The 19,450-nt window shown below is 38.8% G+C and overlaps 1 protein-coding gene across 1 annotated transcript in view; it reads right to left on the bottom strand.

The window, feature by feature from the left end:
• Positions 1-5,663: 5,663 nt before the first annotated feature.
• Positions 5,664-19,450, bottom strand: part of SLC38A11 (solute carrier family 38 member 11) — a 63,989-nt gene continuing 50,202 nt past the window's right edge. Inside the window, exons 11-12 of the mRNA XM_052635956.1 lie at positions 17,475-17,606; positions 5,664-5,957 (exon numbers count right to left, since the gene is read on the bottom strand). Of these exons, the coding sequence (XP_052491916.1) occupies positions 5,664-5,957; positions 17,475-17,606 (426 nt within the window). The remainder of the gene's footprint in view (positions 5,958-17,474; positions 17,607-19,450) is intronic.

Genomic DNA, 19,450 nt, shown 5'->3' with positions numbered 1-19,450 from the left:
GTACGCACTTGAAGAATTCTTTAAAGAATATTCTAAACAGTTTCTGTGAAGCTTCTGTGCTTAATGAAGCAAAACAAGAACCTCAATTTAATTACCTAAACCAACTTGTTAGATGAATGACTGCATCACATTAACTTGCTACTTCACTGAATGACAATCATTATAGTTAGAAAAGTGCAATTAAACTAACAGGTTTGGCTATAAGTACAATCAACCATTTTCCCTTTTTATACTGTCAATCTCACTTCTAATACTTAGGTATTTACTACGTTCAAGACACCATGTTATGGACTATGAAGAATAAAAAGAGACTTTAAAACACACTGTCCTCAACTTTTGGTCTGGTTGGCTGGACATGGTTTCTTCATATAACAACTGCAAGACAAATAATTCCAAAGGAGGTGAAATTACCTTGCAGCAGAGTTGTCAGGGATGGCATGGGGAGAAGACTGGAGAACTAACAGAATGTGATGAGGATGAGAAAGGAGGGCTTGGATATTTCAGATGAGGAAATGGCAAGAATTCAAGAGCAACGGCAATAGCCGCAGAAAGCAATTTTGGTATAAAGCAATGCTTTAGTTCATCCAGAAAAAAGAGCTCCTTCCTGCTGTCATGGAAGATGAGGCCAGAACGACAAGTTCAGGCCATATTATACAAGCTTTAGAGTTTGTACCTTATCCTGTAAGCAGAAGAGTTTATCATGGAAAGCTTTTGAACAGGCATTTGGTGTTATTAAAGCATTCATTTAGTGAAATGATTTGGAGTGATGCACAAATAATCTTGAAGGGAGGGGAGCCTGGAAGCAGAATGCTCAGGTAAGAGGCTGTGGCATTAGTCTGGGTGTGAGTTGGTAAGAACCAGAATCAGGTAGGTGTGAGGAATGAAGGACAGGCTAAATCTCTATGTGCCTTTTTTAAAAAAGGAAACATTTAGCATAACACTATAAAGGAACAATATAGTAAAAAATTCCAAAATTAAATTTATTGATAATCTTCATTTTCAATGAGCAGATTTTAGTGGAATGATCCTTTAAAGATAGCTACATGCATTCTTTATCTGTATGATGTTATTACGAGTACAACCCAGTTTTACTCATGTTCCAAATAAGAATTTTTTCCCAAGTAAGACATTTGGATTAGTCCTAGGAAAATTTGGTGTATTTTTGAGGAAACTGTATATTTCCTTCCTTCTCATAATAAGAACTATGGAGCTCACACAATCTTCCCTGAATGCCTGTAGGTTCCAAACCAGGCTTTCTGCTTAACACAGCAGCTGTGTTGTCTTTAGACCATAATCTGTTTCCTTCTTTGTTCGCTGTCCTCCCCTCCCTTGTCATTACTCTTCACTAATCTTCCTGTCTGGGTTTCTCCTCTCCCCTCCTTGAGTTTCTCCAAATGAGTTTTCAAAGAGACAAAGGAAAAGTACAGTTACTCCGCCAAGAGCTCTCTCTCCTGTGTCCACTCTCCATTCCCTTCTGAACTCCATCCTGGCATTTCTACACGCTGCTTGTCTTCTGCTCAGCCTCTGAACCAATGGTCCCACCTGGCATCTCTCTTTCGTCCAACCTCCATCCTTATTCAAATATGGTTGTTGAATCAACAGCAGTCGGATCACCCGGGAACTTTGAACAAATGCAAATTCTCGGGCCTAACCCCAGAACCAGAAACTCTGTTGGTGGGGCCCAGCAACCTGTATTTCAACAAGCTCTCCCATGATTCTGAGCCTCCCCTAGTGGCTCAGATGGTAAAGAATCTGCCTGCAATGCAGGAGACCTGGGTTCCATCCCTGGAATGGGAAGAGGCCCTAGAGAAAGGAATGGCTACCCACTCCAGTATTCCTGCCTAGAGAATTCCATGGACAGAGGAGCCAGGTGCACTACAGTCCATAAGGTTGCAAAGAATCAGACATGACTGACCAACTAACACTTTCACTTTCTTTTCAATGATTCTGACCCATGTTGACGTTTGTGAACCACGGCTCTAGAGGATGATAGTACTGTTTTCTTTCTCTCCCAGTCTTATGTTCTCCTGCTCATGGTACCTCTCATTCACTCTGCATGTCTACTCTGTTATCTGGGCAAATCCTTTCTACACTTTTTAGAATAATTACAAATTCTTCAAGGAGCTTATTTGATTCAGTTCAGTTCAGTTCAGCCACTCAGTCGTGCCCAACTCTTTGCGACCTTATGAACTGCAGCACGCCAGGCCTCTCTGTCCATCACCAGCTCCCAGAGTCTACCCAAACCCATGTCCATTGAGTTGGTGATGCCATCTAACCATCTCATCCTCTGTTGTCCCCTTCTCCTCCTGCCCTCAATCTTTCCCAGCATCAGGGTCTTTTCAAATGAGTCAGCTCTTCACATCAGGTGGCCAAAGTATTAGAGTTTCAGCTTCAACATCAGTCCTTCCAATGAACACCCAGGACTGATCTCCTTTAGGCTTATTTGATTGGTGCAGCTAACTATTACCTCTATCAATGTCACTGAAGCATTGATGAGTCCCTCATCTCACGGTCACTTGCTGGTCCATGCTTGAGAATAACTGACAACACCTGCCCTGTCAGTGGCCAGCTCTACTGAAAAACAGACTAGTACTGCTTCCCTGAGAAGATCACAGCAGATAAACCAGAAGCAGGCCTGCTCCTTTCCAATACATTAATCTTTCATTAAGGTGATGTGTGCTGCGCAGTATGACTCCAGAGGAGGACTAGTTGAGATTTTCCTGGTTGGATAACCCTGATTTCAGAGTCCTTTCAGGAAAGACAAGAGACAACAATTATTGCTTGATACTACTGTAGCTGGTCAGAGGAAAAGCAATCTCCCTGTTTTGACACTGGAAGTTAGGGTTGAGATTAGAGATCCTATTATAAGTGACAGGTACAAGGATCCAATTAGTAAGTTTCACCGATGCCATCCAATCTATATCCTTTAAAGGAAATGTAGTGCTCTATGTTTGTATTAGTGTGTAATGATACTATTCCCTCTCCTCCTTTTTTAAATTAAGAACTTTATAAGGTCAAATAAGCCATGGTGCAAAACTGGATTAAATATTCAAATTGTTTTATTAGAGGTAAGAGGTAGCAGGCGCTCGGAATAAGTTTCAGTGGAAACCTCATTAATTTAAGGCAGAACATAGAAGGGGTGGTTCTTGAAGTTCTGAATGTTGGCAAAATATTAATTAGTATTCTTGTGAAATAGATGTGTTTCTAACACTTACTCGACCATAATTTGAAAGATGTTGGTAAACTGTGCAGCTAATAACTGGGTCCAAGGTAGTCTTTTTCTACAGCTGATTTGGAAAACACAAAACCAGAACAAATATTCGTTAGGCATTAATGCAGCACTCAGTTCCTATTTGGAACTTTTCACCAACTTGAGCCAAGGCTAACGTATCTGAAGCAATAGCAAAAGTACAAGATAATAGAAGGTTAAGCACTAAATTACGTTATCCCTGACGTAACTTTTCTTTGTACACCCTTGGAAATCTCATCTCCTATGACTTTATCTAATAACTATGTAGGTCAGTGTTTCTCAGTCCTGAGTAATGTAGGGATGAACTGCTGCAAAATTTTCTCACATTCTCTTAGTTAGGAATGAAAGCATTTTGATTAGTATTTTTTAGTATTAGTATTTTTATTAGTATTCCACCAAAACGTGTTATCAATATAAAAATGGATATAAATCACCTAACTTTATGATTCTTAACCAACTAAAAAACCAACTGTATAAATGAAATACAGAAAAGCTATATAGCCAAAAGAATTTGTATTAATTTAGTGGCATGGATGATGTTTTGTTGAAGTGAATACTACCACTCAAAGCCTGAGCATGGCCCTGCTGGCTAAGGGCAGTTTTTTTTGCTTTCAACAGGCCTTTCTTATTATAAGTCACATGACAACTCAACTTTCACCACTTTTGTATTCAAACTGCTGCAAAACTATTCATTATATACTTCTTGTGGTTTTTTTTTTTGGCTGTGATTTGTACAAACACATTAGGTGTGTATTAACTGTCATATTTTCTCACTATTTGACAGCAATTAATATAATACTATAGACTGTCAACTTGATTGAAATACAAATGAAAAGGTGAGAAATGAAATCATGGGTGATACGTGACTTAAGCTAGCCATCCAAATGGGCCCAAATTTTCCTGTTTTTTTTTTTTTTAAAGACTGTCATGGGTATGAAAACATGAAATATTCATTGATATATAAAAAAATTCTCATTAAAAACTGAGGCCAGCTGTGATGAACACAGATCCCCACCCCCACCCCCCCCACCCCTCCACAAGGAAGCATTGGTGACCCAGCCATCAGCCAACCACCTCCAGCTCTCAGTTCCTTCAGGGTCTGCTCAGCTGCAAAGAGCTGCCCACGTGCAAGGACTATTGGAGGTAGGGGTGTTCAGACTTGGCTATTTCATTTGAACTGAGACAACTCTGAGGGGCCATATGTTCTCCAGATTCCTTGCGAACCTGGGTGAGGTTCGGTCAGCCTGCATTACAGGTCCTTTTAGCCCACCTGATCTTGCTTTCCCCCTCTCTTCCATTAGTTACATGTGTTAGTCACTCAGTCATGCCCGACTCTTTGGGACCCCTGTGGACTGTAGTCCACCAGGCTCCTCTGTCCATGGAATTCTCCAGGCAGGAATACTGAAGTGGGTTTCCATTTCCTTCTCCAGGGAATCTTTCTGACTCAGGGATAGAATTCGAGTCTCCTGCCTCACAGGCAAATTCTTCACTATCTGAGCCACCAGGGAAGCCAAATAAATACCCCACATGGCACACTCCATCTTTCTTTCTCCTTCTGGAGAATCTAGTCAACAAGAGCATCCAAGAGTCTCTCTGAGGACCCCCAGAGTAATGAGAATACCTCTTGTGTAGCCCTGATTCTTCTCTTGAGGTTCTAGTCTGAAAATTCAGCTTCCCACCTGCTCTTCACATTCAACAGCACCACAGCTGATGCAGAACTGATCCCTTGAGCTTGTGCCTTAGAAGAACTTGTGGTTTCTCCCCATTTTATACTTTATTTAATGGCACTACCATTATACTATCACAGGATCAAAACTTTTGAGGTAATTTTGATTCCTCACAGACCTGGCTCTGTATGCCCAGTCTATGAGTTATGCTTTCTAACATGGACAGGACTTTACTCATTACTCCAGGGACTCACTTCCCTCTCAACAAGGCATGCTACTGAGATGACAATGGAGAGCTTCACTTAGTCTTGGGATATCTAGCCTCTTGAATCGTCTTGAGTTTTCCTTAGACTTTAAAAAACAAAAAGCCCTCTGTTTTTCTTAAAGGACACACAGAAAATTTAAACCCACAATCATCTACTCATTTTAGAGCACAATATATTGGTTTAAAAAGAGAAAAGTTCTTTGAGAGGATGGCAGCAAATGTCAAAGGCCTTACTTTTCCTTCTGCCTTTAAAATTTGTGCAGTACAGTCATTAAAACATTTATATTTTCCCGGGTTTAAGATAAAATACACTCAACTTTCTTTTCCTTTTTATCTTTTACATTGGACTAAAGAGTAAAGAAACCAAATCCCGATAAATGCCAAAGAAATAATTTTATAATATGGAGATTAAAACATGTGTGAATGTTATTATGCAATTTAGAAGTCTATAAAAATGCATATTTTTTTTAAAGGACGCAACTCACTGAAAGATACTGACGTTTAAAATTGAAAGTTGTGTTGTCAGTTGAAAACGAGAAATTGAAATGTTTGTGAGGGAGAAATTGTCCAGGGAGCAATAGAACATTTCCTGCCCGTGGCTGCAGTCTTGAGGGCTGGTGACTGCCATGACGAATCCAACAGCCATCACCACGGCACCGATGGGAAGCATGACACAGGACATAATCTTATCTGAGTGTGTCCTTGGTTCTTCAGACAGTTTCAGATAACATGCCGATGGAATGATAAAAATTAAGGGAGCTGCACAGAGCACGCCCTGCATATCGAAAACAAGAAATAAGATAATGTTACTGAGTGGAGCCTTTCTGGGGCAGTTTAGAAAAAAACACCTAGAAAATCTGTCTGTCATCATGCATGTGACAAGTATGACAGCTTCAGTTGGATCAAACAAAGGAAAGAAAAATAATTCCAAGAAAGACTTTCCTTTTCTGACGGTATATTTACAGATCAGAAAAGTAAAATAACATAATAGTGTATCAGGCTTAAGAAACAATAATCAGAAAATAATATACAAAATAAAGCTGATGGTATGGCTGATTCCTGGCAAACTCTTAAAAGTTCACATCATATTTCCTTATACTCTTCATCTCAAATTACTCTGCTATTTAAAACTGAGAGGTCTATTTGTCAACTGTGTTCAAAAGGGGAATATTCGGAGGTGTACATAGGGCATGCGTCTTCTCTCTTCTCTTTTCTTGACCTTGTAAGAAAGTAGGTGCCTGTCTGTATGAGAAAGGAAAACTGTACCCCTCAGGGTACTTAGCATGAAATAGCATTTCTAAATCCTCTTTCAAGTAAAACTACTCACATTAATTACCCTAGAAAACTGACAGCAGAACTAAATAGCTATGACTCATCCTCCCTCCCCCACATTAGTTTATGGATAAGTCCAACCTGAGGGGGAATGTCAGATTGAAAATTACAGGGAGTATTGCTATCTATTATAAAAAGACCACAAGTAACTGACTTCAAAGGAAAGAGACTTTCCATTTGAGGAGGCCAAATCTGTAAGGAATTCTGCAAATGAAATAATGTTAAAATTAAATGCATTTTAGATAATATATTTTTTTGATTATGTTAAACATTATTTATATTTTAAATAAAAGAAATAAATGATTAAAATATATTAAATATAATCATATGATAAATGGTACTTTCTTAAGTCATAAAACACAAGCATTTTTTTTTTTAAATAGGCACTCAGTAAATATGGTAAGGTTAAGAATGAAAAAGAAGCATTCCACAAAATATATATTTTCCAAACTTGAAAAGTTATTATGGAAATTTGTAAATATACAGAAAAGAAGAAAGAATCATATAACAAAACCCTATACACCTATCACCTACAGTTTGAAAACTTTTTGACATTATTTTGGTAAAGTAACCCCAGGGGAAAATCATAGAAAACTGATTTTGAAATTGGGTGATGTAAAAGAACAGATTATACCTTAAAATATTTTTTAAAGAGGCATTGAAACATGTATACTATCATGTAAGAAATGAATTGCCAGTCTATGTTTGATGCAGGATGCAGGATGCTTGGGGCTGGTGCACGGGGACGATCCAGAGAGATGGTGTGGGGTGGGAGGTGGCAGGGGGTGGGGGGTTCATGTTTGGGAACTCATGTACACCCGTGGTGGATTCATGTCGATGTATGGCAAAACCAATACAGCATTGTAAAGTAAGTTCAGTTCAGTTCAGTCTCTCAGTCATGTCCGACTCTTTGCGACCCCATGAATCGCAGCATGCCAGGCCTCCCTGTTCATCACCATCTCCTGGAGTTCACTCAGACTCACGTCCATCGAGTCCGTGATGCCATCCAGCCATCTCATCCTCGGTCGTCCCCTTCTCTGAGGTGATTGATATTTCTCCCGGCAATCTTGATTCCAGCTTGGGCTTCTTCCAGTCCAGCATTTCTCATGATGTACTCTGCATAGAAGTTAAATAAGCCGGGTGACAATATACAGTCTTGACGTACTCCTTTTCCTATTTGGAACCAGTCTGTTGTTCCATGTCCAGTTCTAACTGTTGCTTCTTGACCTGCATACAGATTTCTCAAGAGGCAGGTCAGCTGGTCTGGTATTCCCATCTCTTTCAGAATTTTCTGCAGTTTATTGTGATCCACACAGTCAAAGGCTTTGGCATAGTCAATAAAGCAGAAATAGATGTTTTTCTGGAACTCTCTTCCTTTTTCCATGATCCAGCAGATGTTGGCAATTTGATCTCTGGTTCCTCTGCCTTTTCTAAAACCAGCTTGAACATCAGGGAGTTCACAGTTCACGAACTGCTGAAGCCTGGCTTGGAGAATTTTGAGCATTAATTTACTAGCATGTGAGATGAGTGCAATTGAGCGGTAGTTTGAGCATTCTTTTGCATTTCCTTTCTTTGGGATTGGAATGAAAACTGACCTTTTCCAGTCCTGTGGCCACTGCTGAGTTTTCCAAATTTGCTGGCATATTGAGCGCAGCACTTTCACAGCATCATCTTTCAGGATTTGAAATAGCTCAACTGGAATTCCATCACCTCCACTAGCTTTGTTCGTAGTGATGCTTTCTAAGGACCACTTGACTTCACATTCCAAGATGTCTGGCTCTAGATTAGTGATCACATCATCATGATTATCTTGGTCGTGAAGAACTTTTTTGTACAGTTCTGTGTATTCTTACCACCTCTTCTTAATATCTTCTGCTTCTGTTAGGTCCATACCATTTCTGTCCTTTATCGAGCCCATCTTTGCATGAAATGTTCCCTTGGTATCTCTAATTTTCTTGAAAAGATCTCTAGTCTTTCCCATTCTGTTGTTTTCCTCTATTTCTTTGCATTGATTGCTGAAGAAGGCTTTCTTATCTCTTCTTGCTATTCTTTGGAACTCTGCATTCAGATGCTTATATCTTTCCTTTTCTCCTTTGCTTTTTGCCTCTCTTCTTTTCACAGCTATTTGTAAGGCCTCCCCAGACAGCCATTTTGCTTTTTTGCATTTCTTTTCCATGGGGATGGTCTTGATCCCTGTCTTCTGTACAATGTCACGAACCTCATTCCATAGTTCATCAGGCACTCTATCTATCAGATCTAGGCCCTTAAATCTATTTCTCACTTCCATTGTATAATCGTAAGGGATTTGATTTAGGTCATACCTGAATGGTCTAGCGGTTTTCCCTACTTTCTTCAATTTAAGTCTGAATTTGGCAATAAGGAATTCATGATCTGAGCCATAGTCAGCTCCCGGTCTTGTTTTAGTTGACTCTGCAGAGCTTCTCCATCTTTGGCTGCATAGAATATAATCAATCTGATTTCAGTGTTGACCATCTGGTGATGTCCAAGTGTAGAGTCTTCTCTTGTGTTGTTGGAAGAGGGTGTTTGCTATGACCAATGCATTTTCTTGGCAAAACTCTATTAGTCTTTTCCCTGCTTCATTCCGCATTCGAAGGCCTAATTTGCCTGTTACTCCAGGTGTTTCTTGACTTCCTATTTTTGCATTCCAGTCCCCTATAATGAAAAGAACATCTTTTTTGGGTGTTAGTTCTTAAAGGTCTTGTAGGTCTTCATAAAACCATTCAACTTCAGTTTCTTCAGCATTACTGGTTGGGGCATAGACTTGGATAACTGTGATATTGAATGGTTTGCCTTGGAGATGAACAGAGATCATTCTGTCATTTTTGAGATTGCATTGTAAAGTAAAATAAAGTAAAAATAAAAATTAAAAAAAATATTTTTAAAAGAAAGATTTTTTTCAGTATCATCATTTACTGAATTTACTTTGCTTTATACCAAGTACTACTCTCATACCAAAAATATACAACATCATACGATTTCAAAAATACAAGTTTTTAACAAAAACAGCAAGTCAGGAGAAATATCAATTAAGAGGAGCACATGAAGTCAGACTAGCCAGGCAGCAGCTAAAAATTTGGGGAAGAATAGGAGGAACCACACTTCATGGAAAATACTTCTATAGTCACAGACATAAGAATGAGAAAATACTAAGAAGTGTCATCTTCTAATTTGAAATAGATGAGCAACATAATTTTGCTGTTCATAATACCTGAATACAGATGAATACCTACAAAAGTACACGGCATATAAAGGATTAATTTTCATATGGCTACAGAGTCAGACACGACTGAAATGACTTAGCAGCAGCAGCAACAGCAGCCGAGTTAAATGAATTATGTATTTCTTAGGATCCATTATGACATGTGAAACTGAAGTTTCTTGAATTATAAAAAATACTTAATCCATGCTTATAATAATTATCCTTTGATTTCTATGAAATAATTTTTAAAAATAAAAAATACAAACACAGGAGGAGTCCCCTAGTGGCTCGGTAGTAGAAAGTACGCCTGAAGGGCAGGAGACCCGGGTTCAATCCCTGGCTTGGATGGATCCCTTGAAGAAAGGAATGGCTACCCACTCCAGTATGCTTGCCTGGAGAATCCCATGGACAGAGAGGCGCCTGGCAGGCTATGGTTCATGGAGTCACAAAAGAGTTGGACACAACTTAGTGACTAAACAACAATATGTTTGTGAGTGCATGCATGTGTGAGTATGTGTACATGTGTCTGTGTGTCTGTGTGTGTGGAGATAAAGAGTGATAAAAGGCTGTTCATAGGAACATGTGAAGCAACTTCTTCAGGAATTGTGGAGTGTGAAAGTGCTATCCGGGTGGAAACTGCAACCAGCTGCTGCTCAGAAGCTGTCATCAGTCAGTATTTTGGGACTCTTCCAAACCTAACTCGCTGGGCAGCGCAAAGCAATGGGTGTTCTGTTTATGTCATAATTCTTAAAGGTTGGGAAAGTAGCAATTAGTGGGAAAACTTTATAGCTTATGTTTGTACTGGAAGAAGTCCAGTTGAGTATCTTGTCTAGATAGCAGTTACTTCCTTAATATTTGAAAGCTCCGTCTTGGTAGAGATTGTTGCTGGGACCCAAGATTATCAGTAAAATGATAAAAACATCTGCTCTATTCCATACAAATTGTGTGTATGTGTGTGCTCAGTTGCTCAGTCGTGTCTGACTCCTGGTGACCCCATGGACTGTAGACCGCCAGGCTCCTCTGTCCATGGGATTTTCCAGGCAAGAATACTGGACTGGGTTGCCATTTCTTCCTCTGAGGGATCTTCCCAACCCAGGGATCAAACCTACATCTTCGGTGTCTCCTGCATTGGCAGAAGGATTCTTTACCACTGAGCCACCTGGGAAGCCCATTCCCTATAAATTAGTCCAACTAATTTCATCTATCTAATATAGCCTTGTCAGAGGAAACACCACTGGCTTAGTAATAATTTTCAAAATTTCCTGACAGCACATAAATGCCATAACTGTTTATCGAGAGACAAGAAAATATATAGCTTATTTATAAAAGGGGAAAGCACTATCCTTCGACAAAAAACACTACTGATGCCAGGGCATTTTGCAGTTTGCAGGTGGGAAATAACAGCAGGTGTTGAATATTTTTACTGGCAGTACAGATAGGAAAAGTATTTGAATTCTCCTACCTGAACAGAAACCTCTCATCTGATGCAAGGAGACTGAAAACTAAAGAAAAGAATGCTTAAACATCCTTAAAATTTCTATTTTGTAATCAACCTGGACTCATGAAACGTGTTCCTATACCTTAAAGAGAAACTCTAGCTCAGAGGTCTTCGGCGGCTTGGACTACGGCTCGCTCGCTCTGTGTGCTCTTGCTGGGTAATAGGTTTGCTCTCTTCCCTCCACTGTATGCTGCACACAGTGCTTCTTGGGCTGGTTAGCCTGGCCACAGGCACCAGCTGCTTCATTTTTTCTCTTTGTTCTGCTGCAAGTAGAAACCCAAAGGACCCAATTACTGCAGATGCCTCCTTTCTCTAACAGCAACACTAGTGCCGAGATGTTGGATTGTTATTAACAAGAATGGAACTTATTTTGTTTCTAAAATGAATCCTTTAAAGTTGAGGGTGCATTTGCCTTGGAAAATAAGTCATTTTGTTCTACTGCCATGAAAACAATAAAATAAAAAGGAAGCTAAGTTCTAAATGGGGTTTTGCTTTTTATTAAATAACTAATATAAGTCTGAATAATTTTATTCTATATTATTTTAGTTATACTAAGTAATATCATTTCCTTAACTTCGCAAATTGAAGGTCTGATTCTATTATATCATCACCTGTAAAGATCCTTACTCTACTTAATGATGATTCAGAAGCCACAATAGGAAAAGAATTTCTAAGGTACTACCTTATTAACTAAGGTAAAGGCTATTAGCTAAACATTATCAGCTTAGATGAAAAACTTTTAATTTCATTTTTTTGTATTTAACCCTTTTATAAAGTCTATCTATGTGTATTCTGAATTACTCTTAACCTCACTTACAGGTAAACTCAATGCATAGATTTTTAACTTAAAAAATGGAAGGAGACATGAATACATTTATTTTGCATGATTTAAAGCCTTATACTTAGGAAATCTCTGACTAGCATAATGATTAAAAACATGGGCAACAGGGTTTGAAAGCTTGTGTTCACTTTCTACCACTTAAAACTAGTGTGAGCTATTGAAGTGTCTATCGACAGATGAATGAATAAAGATGTAGTATATGTACACGTACACACATATACACTCAGATACTACTCAGGCAAAAAAGAATGAAATTCTGCCATCTCCAACAATGTGGATGGACCAAGAGAACATTATGATTAGTGAAGTAAGTCAGACAAATGCTGTGTCATCACTTATAAGTAGAATCTAAAAAATAAAACAAACTAGTGAATATAACAAAAAAGAAACAAACTCACGGATATAGAGAGCAAACTAGTGGCTACAGTGGAGAGGGAGTAAGGTAGGAGGGATAGGATAAGGGAAGGAGATTAAGAGATACAAACTACTATGTATAAGATAGATGGGCTACAAGGATGTATTGTATAGCATAGGCAAATATAGCCATTGCTTCATATTAGTAATAACTTTAAATGGAGTATAATCTATACAAATATTGAGTCACTAAGTTGTACACCTGAAAGTAATACAATGTTATAAATCAGCTATGCATGAGTGGATGCTAAGTCGCTTTAGTTATGTCCAACTCTGAGACTCCATGGACTGTAACCCGCCAGGCTCCTCTGTCCATGGGATTCTCCAGACAAGAATACTGGAGTGGGTTGCTATGCCCTCCTCCAGGGGATCTTCCCGACCCAGGAATCAGACTTGTGTCTCTTCTGCCTCCTGCACTGGCAGGTGGGTTCTTTACCCCTAGGACCACCTGAGAAGCCCATATAGATCATACTTCATTAAAAAAAAAAACCCAGTGTGACCTGTTAATGGTGCCAATCACTCTGTGTCTCAATATCTTCATATGTGAAATTTATATAGATTAATGATGATAATATATGCAAAACACTTGACTCAGAGTAAATGCTCCCTACGTGTTAGCTCACACTGTTGTTTGGAGGGGAAACATCACATGCTTTAGTTGCTTCTAAAGGGCTGTGTGACCTGCTGCTTGATCTGATGTTATAAAACATAACAAATACCCACACAAAACGGAGCTGAACAAAGACCTGACTGTGACATTGCACTTACAAAAAGACTTTCACTGATTAAAAAAGTACACACTCAGATGGTCTGGAAGTGAATGGAGATCTCAGATTTCTTAAAACTAGTGTAATTCAGTTCTTGCTGCTGCTACTAAGTCGCTTCAGTCGTGTCCGACTGTGCAACCCCATAGACGGCAGCCCACCAGGCTCCCCCGTCCCTGGGATTCTCCAGGCAAGAACACTGGAGAGGGTTGCCATTTCCTTCTCCAGTGCATGAAAGTGAAAAGTGAAAGTGAAGTCGCTCAGTCGTGTCCAACTCTTTGCGACCCCATGGACTGCAGCCTACCAGGTTCCTCCGTCCATGGGATTTTCCAGGCAAGAGTACTGGAGTGGGGTGCCATTGCCTTAAATCATGACAATTTGGCACTCTTCTTAAATGTCTATATAGCCAGGTTTTTCTTTTCTTTTTTTTTAAATCTTTGGATCTAGAATCATGTTTTAAATTTTTAAAAATAGTCCTCAAATTCAGCTCAGATCTTGACTTCATAACAGATTTTCATGAAATATCATTATTTTATTACAACACCAGAATTCTGTCTTAACCACAAAAAATTTCAACATAGGCACAACTGGGAATATTTAATGTGATTGTGCTTAGTTGCTCAGTCATTTCTGACTCTTTGCAACCCCATGGACTGTAGCTCACCATTATGTGCTTATAATTTTGTTGTGCAAAGTGTCAGGGAGATTTGGAATTCACAGAAAGTAAAGGTCAAATATACATAAATAAATCATTCCTGAAAAATAAGCAATATGTGTATGCTTGGTTAACTTAAAGGGAACAAAAACTGTTAGGCTATCAAAATAGTCAGTAGTAAAGCAGTTGATAAACATATGTTCTCTCATATCACAATCCTACAATATTCAAACAAACATGCGGCCTCAAATGAGACATTTCACAAGACAAGAAATAACAGAGTTGGGAATTGTGCTCCTCAGCATAATTAAAGGATTACCATTACTGTCAGCCCTAACAATTTTTTGTAACACTTAATTGCTTGATGCCACAACTAGAAAATGGGCTTCCCAGGTGGCTCAGTGGTAAAGAATCCACCTGCCAATGCAGGAGATGCAGGAGGTGTGGGCTCAGTCCCTGGGTTGGGAAGATCCCCTGGAGTAGGAAATGGCAACCCAGTCCAGTATTATGCACTGGGAAATCCCATGGACAGAGGAGCCTGGTGGGCTATAGCCTGTAGGTCACGAAGAGTCAGATAGGACCGATCATGCATACTAAAGAATGCCTTCCGTGTCCAGGAACATTTGTAGACATAGGTCCTTCGCTGTGCTCCCAATGGACAGTGGCGCATGCAGTGATTTGAGCACTGTGTTCTTAGCACTGTGCTTTTTATACTGTGGGGGATGGAGAAGGCAACTAAGCACCATTCTTGTCTCTAAAGAATTTGTACTTTGATAGCAAAGGCCAGCTTATGGACAGTCCAGACCATACATGATATAAGGTAGTACTTAAATCAAGTTACATGTAGGTTGCAGTCATGCGTTTACATAGATCAAGGTTGGAACGTGAAATGACTTTCAGTGAACCTACTAGCCTTTAGCCTATGCAAAATGAGGAAGTAGGTAAGAGTTACCTTGGATAATTTTCCATGTTTCCTATGAACTTTCTTTCCATTGCTGGTGGAACAGATGTTTCCCTAGTCATACGAGTGTTGGGGGAGTCGCCTACTCTCTACTTTCCACATGATCTGATACAGGAAAACTCCCAACAGTGTGTTCCTGACTGAATCTTCCACTACCTTTGTCTGGGATTTCAAAACCAAATGGCACCTGGAAGGAATAATACCTTCACCCCCCCCCCCCCCCCTTAATTCTCAGTGGAGTGAGTAAAAGGTAACTTGATATTCCATCTATAAAAGCCCACCCTCCCTGTGGGACATGATTGATCAATGCTAAGTGGTGTGGTTTTGAGTAGAAATTCCAGAAGGATTGTAGAAGGGAAAGAGGAAAGACTCTAAAGCAGTAGAATCACTTCTATGCATGTTTCACCAAATGATCTCATTACCCTACTTCCACTAAGGAGAATCAAGGAGTCACTTTTTTTTGGTCACTTTTAAAAATTGAAATACAGTTGACATATGATATTATATGAGTTTTAGGTGCACTAAATAGTGATTTGACATTTACATACATTATGAAATGATCATCAGAACAACTCTAGTAACAATTTGTCCCCATACAAAGTATTGCAATATTATAGATATTCCTTGTGTTGTATATTACATACACATGACTTATTTATCATATAACTGGAAATTTGTATCTCAATTTCCTTGATCAATTTCACCCCTGCCCCTCCTCTCTGGCAACCACTCATTTGTTCTCTGTATCTATGAGTCTGTTTCCATTTTGTTCTGTTTAATCTTTTTTAGATTCCATATATTGATATAAGTAAGATAATACAGTATTTGTCTTCCTCTGTGTGATTTATTTCACTTTGAAATAATATTTGAGCATAATATCCTCAATATCCAACCATGATGCTGCAAATGGAAAGATTTTATTTTTTATGCCTGAGTAGTGTTTTATTGTATATACATACCATATATTATTTATTCATCTCTTGATGGACATTTAGGTTGCTTCAGTATCTTGGCTGTTGAAATCATGTTGTCAAGAACTTCACAGTATATACACATTTTCAAATCAGTGTTTTTGTTTTCTTTGGATAAATACCCAGAAGAGGAATTGCTGGATCCCAAGAAGTCATTCTTGATGCGCCCCTCTATCCCCCTGACTTCCCAATTGAATTGGTTAGCAAATTCTGTCAATCTTTTCTAAAAAGTGTCTTTTAGGAGTCCACCCACATCCTTTTCTCTTTTTCACTGCCTATATAGTAGCTGAACTTTTAAGTTTCCTTGTGAGATTGTAAGCTCCACAAAAGCACAGATCCTTTCTGATTTCCTCCCATCCTTGCATCTCTGCTTTTGCGGCATAGTGTACCACTGACCCTTGAATAACGCAGGAGTTGGGGGTTACTGAGCTGTTGGAAGCTCATATATAACATATACAATTCTGCATACTCTGTTTCTCCATATCTGCAGGTTCAACCAACTGAGGTTCATGCAGTACATATTTATTGAAAAGTATCTGTGTAAAAGTAGACTCCATATTTCAAATCCATGTTGTTCAAAGCTCAATTGTAATTATTATAATATATATTTGATAAACAAATAAACATATTAAAGCTGCACTAGACTTTAAATCTTTGTAAGATTTGGAGAGAAATGAAAGAAAAAAATAATTACAGGAAAGAATAAACATAAGCCAAAGGATAAAAGAAAGAATTAATTTGGATTACTCATAGGTCAAAAATAAGATCGACTAGAGCTATGGGATGATTTTGGGAAGTTACTGGTAAATAACTTTCCAGAGATAGCTTGGGGTCAGATGATAAAGGCAACAGATTTTGTGCTCGTTGAGAGAAGAGTAGAGTTTTTAAGCAGGATGGTGATAAATTGGAAGCAGAACTTAAATATGTGCTAGTTGAAGCAAAACCCCAATATTAATTCAAATGTGATATGATGAGGACATAGATTTGGAAATCAGCAGTAGAGATTACAAAGGAAATGAGAGAGAGAGAGAGAGAGAGAGAGAGAGAGAGAAATACTTAAAGAATAAGATAAGTGAATGGGTAAGTGGATATAACTTCCTTCATTACGTATTTTAATGAGTCTCTCTAGACCTGTCTTTACTCTGCAAAGGAATTTCCCCTAGATTTGTTTAATTTATAGTTTTTTTCAATTATATCTATGTACTATAGAATATAAAATATGGAAAAACTGCTTAAACCAGTAATTCAGTTCCAGCACTATTGACATTTTGGATTGCATAATTCTTTGTGGTAAGGGTTACCCTGCACATCGTGAGATGTTTAGCCACATTCCTGTCCTCCACCAACTAGATACCACTAGCATCAGCCTACCCAGTTGTGGCAACTAAAAACGTCTATAGACACTGCTAAGTGTCCACTGGGGTGGGGACAGAAGGGCATTTCCCCCACTGAAGAACCACTGCTCTAAAATATAGAGTCCTGAAAACCACATAATATCATCTATGCAAATATTTACTATAACAAGCACATTTTCATTCCAGTTCAGAAAATGACACCTTTATTAAGGAAAATATATCTCCTGTTAAATGCAAATATAACTTTAAAAGAGATTTTTAGAATCTTTAAATGTACTTACATTGAGCTCTAAAACTATTCCAAGGCAATCAATCAGCAGTGACACAAGTGTGGCCACGGTAATGATAACCACAGTTATGATAATGTGGAAAACTGATGAAAGATTCCCACCAAAAAACACATTGGCAATTACCTGCCAAAGAGAAACAGATTATTTAGAGAGGGACTCTCGGAGCTGTGCAGGAGTTTTAGAAGAGAATTTTATATTATAGTAGTTGGGACTATATAAAATACAGTAAGGCAATCAATCAAATCTTAAGTCATATGAATGAATGTTGTATCTTTTCCAAACTATTTACACACAGACACACACACACATCAATAACAAGTATTCTTTGTTGAACTATTAGACAGGCATTGGCTTACATTCCAGACTCAGAACATGGCATACTACTGAGTGAACAAAAATATTTCTGAAGTGTAAGAGAGGCCTTGAGAAGTTACCTTATTCTTTTTCCTTGAGTCCAATAAGGTTACTATTAACACAAACTACAGATGCTATTTAGATTATCTGAAGGACCTCTAAGGAAAGAGTTAGCACAGTATCTTTTAATAATAATGCATGTTTAATATTCTTTACTGATAGGAAACTAACTTCATATAATCTAAATCCTATCTGGTACAAGTTAAGTCTATTTTATCTTGCCTTTCCTTAACAAAAATGGAGAAGAGATGATTACCATTTTCCACTGATACTCAACAGTTACCACTCAACAGTTACCAAGTGTGGGTGCTAAGTCTCTTCAGTCATGTCTGACTCTTTGAGACCCCATGGACTGTAGCCCACCAGGCTCCTCTTTCCATGGGATTCTCCAGGCAAGAAAGCTGGAGTGGGTTGTCCTGCCCTCCTCCAGAGGATCTTCCTGACCTGAGGATCAAACCTGTGTCTCTTACATCTCCTGCATTGGCATGCAAGTTCTTTACCACTAGCACCATCTGGTAAGCTCAGTTACCTATTTAACACCTATGTAATATGTCCTACACTGTATTATGCTAAGAGAAAATGTCTAGGAGATGATTCCTATTCTTAGGAATTAACATCCTAATTAGAGAGATTCAAACAATCCAATGAAACAAATAGTCATCAATTTTTGACAAGATAGAAAAGATCAAATACAATTTAGAACTAGACAGTGCCACCCAAGATGGACAGGTCATGGTGGCGAGGTCTGACAGAATGTGGTCCACTGGAGAAGGGAATGGCAAACCACTTCAGTACTCTTGCCTTGAGAACCCCATGAACAGTATGAAAAGGCAAAAAGATAGGACACTGAAAGATGAACTCCCCAGGTCAGTAGGTGCCCAATATGCTACTGGAGATCAGTGGACAAATAACTCCAGAAAGAATGAAGGGTTGGAGCCAAAGCAAAAACAACACACAGTTGTGGATGTGACTGGTGATAGAAGCAAGGTCCAATGCTGTAAAGAGCAATATTGCATAGGAAGCTGAAATGTTAGGTCCATGAATCAAGGCAAATTGGAAGTGGTCAAACAGGAGATGGCAAGATGAATGTCAACATTCTAGGAATCAGCAAACTAAGATGGACTGGAATGGGTGAATTTAACTCAGATGACCATTATATCTACTACTGTGGGCAGGAATCCCTTAGAAGAAATGGAGTAGCCATCATAGTCAACAGAAGAGTCTGAAATGCAGTACTTGGATGCAATCTCAAAAACGACAGAATGATCTCTGTTTGTTTCCAAGGCAAACCATTCAATATCATGGTAATCCAAGTCTATGCCCTGACCAGTAATGCTGAAGAAGCTGAGGTTGAACAGTTCTATGAAGACCTACAAGACCTTTTAGAACTAATACCCCAAAAGATGCCCTTTTCATTATAGGGGACTGGAATGCAAAAGTAGGAAAACAAGAAATACCTGGAGTAACAGGTAAATTTGGCCTTAGAGTACAGAATGAAGTAGGGCAAAGGCTAACAGAGTTTTGCCAAGAGAATGCACTGGTCATAGCAAACA

This window comes from Budorcas taxicolor, chromosome 2 (genome assembly GCF_023091745.1).
Source record: "Budorcas taxicolor isolate Tak-1 chromosome 2, Takin1.1, whole genome shotgun sequence".
Lineage (NCBI taxonomy): Eukaryota > Metazoa > Chordata > Mammalia > Artiodactyla > Bovidae > Budorcas > Budorcas taxicolor.
Note: the sequence above shows the minus strand (reverse complement) of the source record. Positions and strands in the feature narration are given on the sequence as shown.